This window comes from Staurois parvus, unplaced genomic scaffold (genome assembly GCF_062004578.1).
Source record: "Staurois parvus isolate SC_StPar_1 unplaced genomic scaffold, SC_StPar_1.0 ptg000204l, whole genome shotgun sequence".
NCBI lineage: Eukaryota > Metazoa > Chordata > Amphibia > Anura > Ranidae > Staurois > Staurois parvus.
The window spans coordinates 548,855-562,866 of record NW_028318000.1 but is presented as its reverse complement, the minus strand read 5'-3'; the positions used below and the strand labels follow the sequence as shown (position 1 = coordinate 562,866).

The window sequence follows — 14,012 nt, the reverse complement described above, 5'->3', positions numbered from 1 at the left end:
GTCCAATAAGAAGAACTGAAACAATTGCAAATAGTGCTAATCCCAAAAGGTGATCCTTTCCTCTGCGGGATCCTCCACCTCTATTTTATTGATTCTGAGATATATATATATATATATATATAAAAATTTCATGCACTGCCATGTTTGTGTTTAATCTGTTCTACTGCTGTATTCATGCAATTCAATAAAGGAAGCAGCTTTTAGAATGTATCCCAGGTGCCGACTTCCTCCTGCGGATTATACTAGCATCTACAACTTGTGGTTTTAGCTTGGCTCCTGCAATCACCACCTGTAGGCTATGGTAGGCTATGGTAAATTGAGTACAGGAAAATACTGTTGAACGGATGAAAAAGAAGGTATGTCCAAGAGCTCAGCTCGCTCTTCTCTGCTGTAAACTGGTACCATGTAAGCAGAATGGTGTTCTGATCTCTTTAGAATACATAATGTCCTTTATTTTACTTGGGTGGGAAAGAGGGGTCTATGGCCAAAGGGTGTGTGAAGTTAGTAGATATGTGCATAAAATTCTGTCCATGCAAATAAATCAGTCTTCCTTTTGAAGACTTCCATCTGTTCACCTGCGGTGTAATTCCTACCTCTGCTGAAATGTGTCTTCTCCCCCCTCCCCTCACTGGTTGGCTGGAATGCTGGTGTCTAGTTCCAGCACAGAACCGAGCGTGCCTGAGAGCAGTACAGCACAGTGTGAGCAAGCTGCTAACCCGTCTCCTCCTGCCACTGCAACCTCGTCCCCCCTAATCCTCAGGAAGCTAAGGCACAGCTCAGGTGGAGAGCCCTCGGCAGTGGGCACACAGAAGAGGTGAGCAGAGATGTGTGCAGCAGCTTTGTCCTGCATGTAACGATCGACTGCAATCTAACAAGTCTTTTTCCATGTGAGCTCTCTCTGCGTGTATGCTTGGTTTGTACAGGCATTGGAGGTATAGTAAAAAAAAACCACTGTTCAGGAATGAGTGAATGATGAGTTGGTACAGTGTATTTTGGATTTTTAATTTTTTTCTTCTAATAAACTGTTTTTTTTTATTGTTGAATAATCCTTGCTGATTTGCTGAAAAAATATATTTGGTTACCGACCGTGTATCACTGAAATGAGGGGAGATCCTCCCAAAAAAACTAAAGTGAGAAAAAAGGGCATTGCGAGACTGTACTTGCCTCCTTAATTTTCCATCTGAACTCATTCTGCATGTATGCTTGATTTGTAAAGGCTTTGGAAGTGTGTTTAAATATCACATGGTAGAAACCAATAATGATTGATGGCTAGTCATTATTTAGGCTTGGTATGAAACTTTGGGAAACCTATGCTTGAAGTGCATGTAAATGTGGTTTGTGGTGCATTCACTCCCTGTTTTTTGATATGCTAACAACCTGTAATTAACTTGAGATGGTCTATTATATTAGCAATAGTACATCTGGTGGTCAGTCTTTGTCACTTTTATCTTGTCTAAGAGCCCTTTCTCCAACACACTTTTTTTTTTTTTTTTAACTGTTCAGGAATGGGTGAATAACGGGATAGTAGAGCGTATGTTGGATTGGTAAAGTGCATTTTGTATTTTTCAGAATTTTTTTTTCTTTAGTATAAAATGTTTTATTGTTAAACAGTGCTTGCTGCTTTGCAGAAAAAAAACATATTTTCTTACCGCCAAAGACTATCATTGAAATGAGGCAAAATCCTCCCAAAAATACAAAGTGGGAAAGAAGGGCATTGTGAGACTGTACTTGCCTTCTTAAAGCGGAGTTCCACCTGTAAAGAAAAAAAAAAGTCAGCTGCTACAAAAACTGTATCTGCTGACTTTTAAAATACAGACACTTACCTATCCCTCGGTCCAGCGGTGTCCTCACCACGGCTGGTTTCACCAGCTGTCTTTTCTCCCTGGTGCCGACATCTTCAGTGTGGGCACCCGGCTGTGACAGCTTGTGGCTTCACAGCCGGGCACCCACTACGCATGTGCGAGAAGCGTTGCGCTTTGTAAATGGCCCCATAGTCTTCTGGGACCTGTCACGTGTTCCAGAAGACTACAGGGGGGGGGGAGGAAGGGAGGACAACTTCTGCTTCCGATCAGCTAGGCGATCGCAGCTGAAGTGGGAACCTGTTAAATTTGGGTACACGCTTCCCCCCCCCCGCTCCCCAAAGGTGCCAATCCTTAATGGGGAGCGGGGGACAAAGGTTTAAAGCAGAACTTCCCCTTTTGGGTGGAGCTCCGCTTTAATTTCCCATACCCTTATTACCCTGATTATTATTATTACAAAATTAGAAGCTATTTAGACATTTTTCTCATGAAGTGGATGCTCCAATTTTTATTTTGTCCTAGGCTCACTTCATGTAGACTGATTTGACCCTTAAAACTTTTCAGCCAAAAAACACAGACAAATGAAGTATTTTTAAATGCTTACGTTCAGTGTTTTTTCGTTCTGCAAATTATTTTTATTTGACTTGAAATGTCCCTTTACACTTGCTAGGAAATGTGGCTCCAAGAGAGTCCATTCCCTAGCACAGTCCTCTCCTTGTTGCCTATCATAGCCCTCTCCTCTTTTGGGAGTGTCTAAATACTCTGGCTGTCCCAGCTCCTCCACCCCTCCATTTGCCTCCCTACTTAACCTTTAGTGTAGCAGGCGGAAGAGGAAAACTATAGTGTCATGTAAGTGACAGCCGCAAGTAATAAACAGGTAGCCTCTGCTAACCTGGGGAGAACTCTGATTGGGATCCAGTATAGTGGGACTTTGGTTGGATTTTACAGCTGGTCATCACTGATCTTTTTTCATTTCTTTTTCTTTTCTTCTTGCTTTTCCCTCATCTGAACTATGCTCTCAGCCTTTTCTACCGCTCTTCCTCTCTACGCAAGAAACTTCAGTCTTCCTCCTCTGTGCCAAATTTCCTAAAGTTTCTGGCTCCTGTAGCAGAAAATAGCACCTCTGACTTTGACAAGGAACGGTAGGTCTCTGCGCTGCCCCTGTCTGTCTATCACAGAGTGATGAATAGTCTGTCTTTTCAGAAAACTGGAAATACTGTTTGTTGGGATCTGCATGAGTGGGCTACAGAGGGTTGCACTACTCACACTTTAAAACTGGAGTTTAGATATACATTTAATTGCATAGTTACATTGGTCCAGCTTGGAGCTTAGACCAATGTAAGTCTTCATGTCTTTATACCCAACCAATTCCTGTAAATCACTGTAGTAGTTGCTGCTTTCTGAAAATGGTAGTTGCGGAGTTGTCATGTTGTTATGTTGTTTCTGACTTAATTACATTGTCATTGACATAGAACAAGTATTCCCAAAAATGAAGAGAAAAAACTGCGCTTGGTGCTTCTAAAACAAATCTTCCACAGCTGCACTAAAAAAAAAAAAAAAAAAAAACACACACACACCACTAGTGCATAAGATGAGCAAAAGGCAAATAAAATAATGCGCTGTCTTAAAGTTCACCTTTTTTTTCCCTCTCTAAATTCCAGCTCCCCTATGTACCAATATACAATTAATGTACCTCTGTTGCAGGGAAATAAAAGCTCTCTTTGATTTTGAGAACAAGGCCTTACCTTAGCCCCTGCTGGATTTCTTAGGAAGCTTCATCACTTGCTGGTATGTAGATTTAGGACAGAAAAACAGTAAGGCCAGCCATAGACGATTCGAAATGTGTGTGGGCAGGCTGAATGTACCAAGTTGATGGATCAATCAACTTTGTTACAATCAGCCTGCTGGATTCACTTGTGATTATCCCTAACAGCTGCTATAGCCGCTAGCAGTAATCACTGTCTTCTTCCGGCAGGGGAAGCTGTCCCGATCGATCAACTTGAGTAGAACTAGCCTGTCAGCCTTTATGTGCGATTATTGTAATCATTGGGTTCTCCCAGTGGGGATGTCTCCGTGGGAGGGATTCCCCCATCAACATAGTCAGTGCTGCAGGAATTGAGCAATTTATTTTTGTTTGTTTTCTCCCTGCAACCCATGATTGCAGGAAAGAAAATTGCTCCGTCTATAGCCAGCTCGACTTTCCTGATCTGTTTTCTTTTGGATTGCTTATTCAAAATGTACTGTAGCTATAGTTGACACAGCAGTCATTCAGCTACTTTAGGAGGTTGTCGGTCCTTTACTTTATCAGCAGGTAAAATCTGGAAGTTAAAGTCTGCTATTGTAGTTTATAGAGATGAGCGAATTATTCAAAAATTCGATTCGGCTGATTCGGCGAATTCGCGGAATAAATTTGATTCGAGTCGAATATATTCGCTGCGAATTTAACTTATAAAAAGGGTGTTTCTAGGCTTCAGAGAGCCTTTATATTAGTGCAGAACACTGTACCTTTAATTTAAATGCCCTTGGAGTCTGCTGGGGGAGAGAAATAATACGGTCAGTCAGTATGACATGCAGATGAGTGCCGTCGATCTTAGAATCACCGCACACTTCACTCATTTGGGCAGTCACGGGGCCAAAACCAGAGTGTGGAGCCACAGTGTGGCGGTGGAGGCAGCAGCAATGGGAGGCCATACAGCACCCTATGACAAAATGGAACCCACCAGCAGTGTGAGGAGACCTGAAAGTGGCACATGGCAGAGTGTGGCGATGGAGACAGCAGCAATGGGAGGCCGTACAGGGACCCATGACACACTCTGGACCTGGCAGCAGCAAGAGGAGGCGGTACAGGGGCCCATGACAGATTACGGGCCTGGCAGCAGCATGAGGAGTCGGTACGGGGGCCCATGGCAGATTACGGGCCTGGCAGCAGCAATGGGAGGCCCGTAATCTGCCAGCACCCTATGACAAAATGGAACCCACCAGCAGTGTGAGGAGACCTGAAAGTGGCACATGGCAGAGTGTGGCGATGGAGACCGCAGCAATGGGAGGCCGTACAGGGACCCATGACACACTCTGGACCTGGCAGCAGCATGAGGAGGCGGTACAGGGGCCCATGACAGATTACGGGCCTGGCAGCAGCAATGGGAGGCCCGTAATCTGCCAGCACCCTATGACAAAATGGAACCCACCAGCAGTGTGAGGAGACCTGAAAGTGGCACATGGCAGAGTGTGGCGATGGAGACAGCAGCAATGGGAGGCCGTACAGGGACCCATGACACACTCTGGCCCTGGCAGCAGCCTGAGGAGGCGGTACAGGGGCCCATGACAGATTACGGGCCTGGCAGCATCATGAGGAGTCGGTACGGGGGCCCATGGCAGATTACGGGCCTGGCAGATGACGACGAGGCTGCCAAGTGCGATCAGCCTCATCATCATCAATTAGGGTCTCCGCCTCACTACTAGCCCCCTCGGCTGCGTGTGGGTCAGGAGACAGACCTGTCTCTAGACCGGCTACCGAGCCACTCTCCTCGCCACTACTTCTTCGCCTGGCTGCTGAAGAGGCGGATGTCTCCCCCCGTTCCTGACCGCCCTCTGTTAGCTCTTCCTCACTGTACAGTGGGGCTGAGCCCACAGCATGCGATACTTCGCTTGGTGAGGGAACACCAAAGGACAGGGGCAGGTAGAGGACACGTGATTTCAGTGGGCTTGCTCCCGGGCCATGCCAACTAACGGTTGTGTCTGACGTACCCACCGACCGTTGGCTGTAGGTGTCAGAGGTGACCTGGGAAGAGGAAGACGACCGAGCCAACCAATCGATGACGGCAGGGTTGTCGGTGGAGACACGACCGCTGGATGACACCGGGAGCACTGGCCTCTGGCTGCGACTAGTGCTGCCTCAACCCCTTCCTCTGCTGCCACGTCTGCTCGCTCCTGAAACATTGCCTCCTCTGCCACTCCTCTGCGTGTTGTCTGACATACTCTTTAATTCAACGATTCTGTGTCCCTGAGTAACGATTCTGTGTCCCTGAGTAACGATTCTGTGTCCCTGAGTAACGATTCTGTGTCTGTCCCTGAGTAACGATTCTGTGTCCCTCAGTAACGATTCTGTGTCCCTGAGTAAAAATTCTGTGTCCCTGAGTAACAATTCTGTGTCTGTCCCTGAGTAACAATTCTGTGTCCCTGAGTAACAATTCTGTGGCCCTAAAGTCTCTCTGGCCCTAACTCTGTCCCTAATACAGACAGGTCTGTCTCTCTTGAATGACCGGAGGCTAATGGAGAATTGTAAGATGGCCGCAATTTATAGCTCCACCATTACACAGTGCTGGCTGGCTGGCTGCTGATTGGCTAATGCGATCACATGTCATGAGTGAATGCATTATGGGTCAGCGTGCCTTGTCTGCGCGCCTTCCCAGAGATCCCCGCTCCGTCGCCACACATGTCGCCGCCATTTTTGGGAAAATTCGATTCGTGCATCCGAAGTTTGCCAATTTTCGGATTCGGCGCAAATCGAATTTTTCCTGATCTTCAAAACGAATTCCACTTCGCCATGTTCGATTCGCTCATCTCTAGTAGTTTCTAAAATAAAGCCACAAAACATTTTGGTAATTTTGGGGCGTGTACAGTGGTTTTATAGATTTTTTTTTTTATTAATATTGTCAGGACCTAATGGCTTTTTTATTTTTTTTTTTTTTTGCTGCCAATAATTAAATATCTATATATTGTATTATGTTAGCCAGCATATAATTCTATTTGCTCCTTTTTATTCCTCCTCTATTTACAGCATGTTTATAGGCTCTGCAGATTGTGGTGCATGCACAGAGCAGTAACTCATCCTTTTCTTGGGCAGCCCACTCCAAAATTTCAATAAGACAAAAAAAAGCCTTAAAGGAGAACTAAACCCACATACAAAAATGCAAAATGTTATAGTTTTAGCTCTTAGATGTGATGGCTGAATTGCTGAAAATGTTCTTAGCGTGGGGGGAAAAAATGAAAATCAAATACAAAAATACCTGGTTTTGGCAGGAATGCAGTGTCCTTGTCAATTCCTGTGAGCTGCACTGAAGAATATCTTCTTCCTAGATATCTTCCATAAACTACCAATTGCCCTGCCCTCCATGTAATAGAAATGATGAGATATGGACGCATTTAGAGTGCATATCAGAAGAGCAGTCTAGGGTGATGACCATGACGCCCTCAATGGATACAGTAGAGAAGTGATGTGGCCACCCAGGGACATGAACTGTGTTTTATTTGCAGCACTAGCAGGTGAAAATAAAGCAAGATAAGCTTGAAAAAGGAAACAAATGCAGTCACTACAGAAAACGCTAATCTGCGTATATTAAATTTTACATACGTTTGTTCTGGGTTTTGATGCACGCTAAAGCAGACAGGGTTTGCTGAGGTGTTTAGATAACCCATGATTCTCTTCTATTCCTTTGTCATTAAATGTATACTTGTAAATTAGAGTATATATGTGTATATTTGTGACAAAAGGCCCCAGCTGACCCAGAGAATAATCATGGACAGGTCCATACTTCGTGCCCAGACTGTGGTAATTCATTAGTTGCAGGCTCCAGAGTGAGATGGGTAGTTAGCAGAACACTGCATCTGCTGTTTTAGGGCTTTAGAGCCTGAACAGAAAAAGAGGGGGTGGGTTTCCTGGCCACCATGATTTTACTTTGGGTTTCCGCCTGCTAGAGATTCATTTTATGACAGTGCACTAGAAAGAGGTTTTGTTTGTGGCTGCCTGAACAGACAAGGATTTGAAACTGATAGACAGGAGGCTAAAACCTTATGTAGAGTTTTGTTGCAGCCCCACTTCCCCATATAGTAAGATATTTACTAATGAACAAAAAAATCTTTTCATTGCTTTTCTGTTCCTCATATGTGCTGTAAATGTGTCTGGATTCCCTTTGCTAAATATAATTCTCCACTCAGTGAACATTATTTATTTTATTTATTTATTTATCGAGTTTATATAGCGCCAAAGGGTTTGCTCAGCGCTGTACAATAGAGGGGGGACAATACATGAAACAGAACAGTAACATCAAACAGCACACGAGGGGTTAGAGGGCCCTACTCTTTCGAGCGTACAATCTAGGAGGGAGGGGGTAGAGGCACAGGAGGAAACGGCTGTGGGGGATGAAGTGGTAGGAGGAGGGAAGGGCAGCGGCTGTTAGGTGAGGGTGGGGTAGGCTTCCCTGAAGAGGTGGGTTTTCAGGGAGCGCCTGAAGGTGAGGAGGGAAGGTGACAGTCTGATGGATTGGGGTAGTGAGTTCCAGAGGATGGGGGAGGACCTGGAGAAGTCTTGCAGTCGTGCGTGGGAGGAGGAGACCAGGGAGCAAGATAGAAGGAGGTCCTGTGAAGAGCGAAGGGTACGGGTAGGGTGGTACCTGGGAATCAGGTCGGTGAGGTAGTTAGGGGCAGTGTTGTGAATGGCCTTATAGGTCAGGGTGAGCAATTTAAATTTAATGCGTTGGGCAATGGGGAGCCAGTGGAGGGAGAGACAGAGGGGGGTGGCAGAGGTGGAGCGGCTGGTGAGGTGGATGAGTCTGGCCGCTGAGTTCAGGATGGTCTGAAGCGGGGAAAGCCTGCACTGGGGTAGGCCGGTGAGGAGGGAGTTGCAGTAGTCCAGGCGTGAGATAATCAGGGAGTGTACTAGTAGTTTAGTGGTGTCTGGGGTAAGGAAGGAGCGTATCTTGGCGATATTGCGGAGGTGGAGTCTGCATGTGTTTGTGAGAGATTTGATATGAGGTTGAAAGGAAAGGTTTGAGTCCAGAATGACGCCAAGGACTTTGGCTTGCTGGGCGGGATTGATGGTGGTGTTGTTGGTAGTGATGGAAAGGATGGGGGGGGTGGCGCGGGCTGGGGGGAAGATGAGAAGCTCGGTTTTGGAGAGGTTGAGTTTGAGGAAATGGAGCGACATCCAGTCAGAGATGTCGTTTAGGAGGTGAGTGATGCGGGCGGAGAATGTGGGGGTGAGGTGAGGGGTGGATAGGTAGATTTGAGTATCATCGGCATAGAGGTGGTAATTGAAGCCGTGGGAGTGTATGAGTTTGCCAAGGGAGGAGGTGTAGATGGAGAAGAGAAGGGGTCCAAGGACAGAGCCCTGGGGGACCCCAACAGAGAGGGGGAGTGAGGAGGAGGTGGCACCGTTGTAGGAAACGCTGAAGGAGCGTTGGGATAGATAGGACGAGAACCAGGAGAGAGCGGTGTCTCTGAGAGAACATTACATGTGCTCTCTTACTTCGCAGATCCAAATATCTATTTAATTGACTGCAAATAGTGCAATGGTTCCCTTGGTTTATAAAGAGGTTGTTGGACCGGGGGACCCCTGTATGCTACGACAAGGAGCCTGGGCCAACAATAGTCCTATATTTCTTCAAAATCCCCTCTGACTTTGCTGCTTAATTGTTTATAATGTTCTACCAGCTTCTGAGTTTCCTCCTAAAATGCATAAAAACAACTTAAACTGATATTAAACTCTCAAACTTTCAACAGTTTATTTAATCACTGAATATACAGCTTATTTATCCTTTCAATCTTTGCCTTTGTTCCAGTTTAAGCTGGTGCCATGGTCACTGCTCCAGGTTTCTTTTTTCATTGTAGCTCCTTTCTTTTGCAACGTGTGGAGCCACCCTTGTACAGTGAAGGAAATAAGTATTTGATCCCCTGCTGATTTTGAATGTTTGCCCACTCACAAAGAAATGATCAGTCTAAAAATTGAATGGTAGATGTATTGTAACATTGAGAGACAGAATAGCAACAAAAAATTCAAAAGAAATGCATGTCTAACAAATTATGCACGGATTTGCATGCTCATGAGGGAAATAAGAATTTCATCCCCTTCACAAAACATGACTTCGTACTTGGGGGCAAATCCCTTGTTGGCAATCACAGAGGTCAGATGATTCCTGTAGTTGGCCACCAGGTTTGCACACATCTCAGGAGGGATTTTGGCCCACTTCTCTTGGCAGATCCTCTCCAAGTCATTAAGGTTTGGTGGCTGATGTTTGGCAACTCGAACTTTCAGTTCCCTCCACAGATTTTCAATCAGATTAAGGTCTGGAGACTGGCTAGGCCACTCCAGGACCTTAATGTGCTTTTTCTTGAGCCACTCCTTTGTTGCCTTGGCCGTGTGTTTTGGGTCATCGTCATGCTGGAACACCCATCCACGACCCATTTTCAATGCCCTGGCTCAGGGAAGAAGGTTCTCACCCAAGATTTGACGTTACATTGCCCCGTCCATCGTCCCTTTGATGCGGTGCAGTTGTCTTGTCCCCTTAGCAGGAAAACACCCCCAAATCAGAATGTTTCCACCACCATGTTTGACAGTTGGGATGGTGTTCTGGGGGTCATAGGCAGCATTCCTCCTCCTCCAAACACCACGAGTTGTGTTGATGCCAAAGAGCTAGATTTTGCATGTAGGAACTAGGATTTTGTCTCACTACATGGTGTGCATCAATAGAAACACACAGCATTATAGCCTAACATTGCAAGACAAATTGACTGGAGAGGCAATCTGATATTCTCTGGGTCAGCTTTACCTATAAATGTCAGTAACCAGTTATATTCTGTGTATCCAAGAAAGAATCCAGACCTTTTTTATAGCAATCCACTGAGCTGGCCAGAACCAACTCTTGAGGGAGTCTATTCCACATTTTCACAGCTTACTGTGAAGAAAACTTTCCATGTTTGGAGATTATATTTCTTTTCCTCTAGACGTAAAGACTGCCCCCTTGTCCTCTGTGATGACTTCAAGGTGAATAACTCTACACCGAGTTCACTATATGAACCACTGCTGTACAGTCAGGTCCATAAATATTGGGACATCGACACAATTCTAACATTTTTGGCTCTATACACCACCACAATGGATTTGAAATGAAACGAACAAGATGTGCTTTAACTGCACACTGTCAGCTTTAATTTGAGGGTATTTACATCCAAATCAGGTGAACGGTGTAGGAATTACAACAGTTTGCATATGTGCCTCCCACTTGTTAAGGGACCAAAAGTAATGGGAAAATTGGCTTCTCAGCTGTTCCATGGCCAGGTGTGTGTTATTCCCTCATTATCCCAATTACAATGAGCAGATAAAAGGTCTAGAGTTCATATCAAGTGTGCTATTTGCATTTGGAATCTGTTGCTCTCAACTCTCAAGATGAGATCCAAAGAGCTGTCACTATCAGTGAAGCAAGCCATCATTAGGCTGAAAAAACAAAACAAACCCATCAGAGAGATAGCAAAAACATTAGGCGTGGCCAAAACAACTGTTTGGAACATTCTTAAAAAGAAGCAACGCACCAGTGAGCTCAGCAACACCAAAAAACTCGGAAGACCACGGAAAACAACTGTGGTGGATGACCGAAGAATTCTTTCCCTGGTGAAGAAAACACCCTTCACAACAGTTGGCCAGATCAAGAACACTCTCCAGGAGGTAAGTGTATGTGTGTCAATGTCAACAATCAAGAGAAGACTTCACCAGAGTGAATACAGAGGGTTCACCACAAGATGGAAACCATTGGTGAGCCTCAAAAACAGGAAGGCCTGATTAGAGTTTGCCAAACGACATCTAAAAAGCCTTCACAGTTCTGGAACAACATCTTATGGACAGATGAGACCAAGATCAACTTGTACCAGAGTGATGGGAAGAGAAGAGTATGGAGAAGGAAAGGAACTGCTCATGATCCTAAGCATACCACCTCATCAGTAAAGCATGGTGGTGGTAGTGTCATGACGTGGGCATGTATGGCTGCCAATGGAACTGGTTCTCTTGTATTTATTGATGATGTGACTGCTGACAAAAGCAGCAGGATGAATTCTGAAGTGTTTCGGGCAATATTATCTGCTCATATTCAGCCAAATGCTTCAGAACTCATTGGACGCCGCTTCACAGTGCAGATGAACAATGACCCAAAGCATACTGCAAAAGCAACCAAAGAGTTTTTTAAGGGAAAGAAGTGGAATGTTATGCAATGGCCAAGTCAATCACCTGACCTGAATCCGATTGAGCATGCATTTCACTTGCTGAAGACAAAACTGAAGGGAAAATGCCCCAAGAACAAGCAGGACCTGAAGACATTTGCAGTAGAGGCCTGGCAGAGCATCACCAGGGATAAAACCCAACGTCTGGTGATGTCTATGCGTTCCAGACTTCAGGCTGTAATTGACTGCAAAGGATTTGCAACCAAGTATTAAAAAGTGAAAGTCTGATTTATGAATATTATTCTGTCCCATTACTTTTGGTCCCTTAACAAATGGGAGGCACATATGCAAACTGTTGTAATTCCTACACCGTTCACCTGATTTGGATGTAAATACCCTCAAATTAAAGCTGACAGTCTGCAGTTAAAGCACATCTTGTTCGTTTCATTTCAAATCCATTGTGGTGGTGTATAGAGCCAAAAATGTTAGAATTGTGTTGATGTCCCAATATTTATGGACCTGACTGTATTTATACATGTTGATCATATCCCCCCTTAATCTCCTCTTCTCAAGAGAGAATAAATTCAGTTCCTCTAATCTTTCCTCATTGCTAAATTTATCAATTTGATTGCCCTTCTCTGTACTTTCTCCAGTTCCCCAATGTTCTTTTTGTGAATTGGTGCCCAAAATTTAACTGCATATTTCAGATGAGGTGTTACTAATGATTTGTACAGGGGTAATATGATATCTCTCTCTCTGGAGTCTATACCTCTTTTAATACAAGAGAGGATTTTGCTCGTTTTAGAAACCGCAGCTTGGCATTGCATGCCATTATTAAGCTTGTGATCTACCAGAACTCCCAGATCCTTCTCCACCATTGATTCCCCCAGTTGTACCCCCCCTAGTATGTATGATGCATACATATTCTTAGCCCCCAAGTGCATCACCTTACATTTATCAACATTAAACCTCATTTGCCACATAGTTGCACAATTAAACAGTGCATTGAGGTCAGCTTGTAAATTGGAGACATCCTGAAAGGACGTTATTCCACTGCACAGCTTGGTGTCATCTGCAAAGACTGAAATGGTATTTTTAATCCCAGACCCTATATCGTTTAGAAATATATTACAAAGTAAGGGTCCCAACACTGAACCTTGGGGTACACCACTGATGACCCTGTACGATCTTTTAGCCAATTTTCTATCAATTTACATACAGATTTTTCCAAGCCTATAGACTTTACCTTACACGTTTGCCAGGTGTGGGGAACTGTGTCAAACGCTTTTGCAAAATCCAAGTATACCACGTCGACCGCCACCCCTCTGTACAAGGTTTTGCTCACCTCCTCATAAAAAAAAAAAATCAGATTTATTTGACAACTTCTGTCTTTCATGAATCCATGCTGTCTGTTGCTTAAAATATTTTTTTCCAGCAAGAACTCATCTATGTGGTCTTTTATTAAACTCTCCAGTTTCTTCCCAACTATAGAAGTTAAACTAACAGATCTATAATTGGTAAAGATTTTGACCCCTTTTTAAATATAGGCAGCACATTGGCCTTACGCCAATCCAGTGGTACTATGCCAGTCAGAGTCCCTAAAAAAAAAAAAATTAGAAACAATGGCTTTGAAATGACAGAGCTTAATTCTTAGGACCTGTGGGTATATGCCATCCAGTCCAGGTGCTTTATTTTCTTTTTATTCTGTCTAAATATTTTTGGATCATCTCAATTGTGAGCCAATGTGGATCATCTGGGGCTGTGTCAATACCATGCCCATTATGGACAAGATCTCCCCCATTGCTCCTTTGTATACACACAGCTGAAGAAGGTATTTAATGAATTTGCCTTCTCTTTGTCCCCAGTCTCCCATACAAGATTATTTTGTAAAGGGCCTACATGCTCGCAACAGATCTTTTTACTATTCATATATTTGAAGGATTTTTTGGGGTTTGTCCTGCTATCTTCTGCAATCTGTCATTAGTTTAAAATTTTTGCGGTTTTTATTTCCTTTTTGCATATTTTGCAATATTCTTTGTAATGTTTAACCGCTTAAGGACCGCCTTATAGCAGATATACCGCTACAGGGCGGCACCTGTGCACAAAATTACGTATACATACGTGATTTTGCATTTCCAGGTAGGGGGCGTACGCAAGCGCCCTACCCGCGCCACCATTCACGGCTGCGGGTGTCAATCACCGGGTCCCAGTCGGTAATTACCCGCCGACTCCTGTTGATTACTGAGCATCTCCCAACAAGGAAGAAGATTGCTTTGTTTACAAACA

At 44.4% G+C, this 14,012-nt stretch overlaps 1 protein-coding gene across 6 annotated transcripts in view; it reads left to right on the top strand.

Annotated features, from left to right (window-relative positions):
• The window catches only part of TBC1D1 (TBC1 domain family member 1), a 286,650-nt gene that overhangs the window by 182,533 nt on the left and 90,105 nt on the right, over nt 1-14,012 (top strand). For 3 of the 6 annotated variants that reach the window (XM_089678369.1, XM_089678368.1, XM_089678370.1), the window contains exons 12-13: nt 656-814; nt 2,822-2,941. The exons of 1 other annotated variant lie outside the window; for it this stretch is intronic. In XM_089678369.1, coding sequence (XP_089534495.1) covers nt 656-814; nt 2,822-2,941 — 279 coding nt within the window. The remainder of the gene's footprint in view (nt 1-655; nt 815-2,821; nt 2,942-14,012) is intronic. 2 more of the 6 variants (XM_089678372.1, XM_089678371.1) reach the window with 2 other exon arrangements.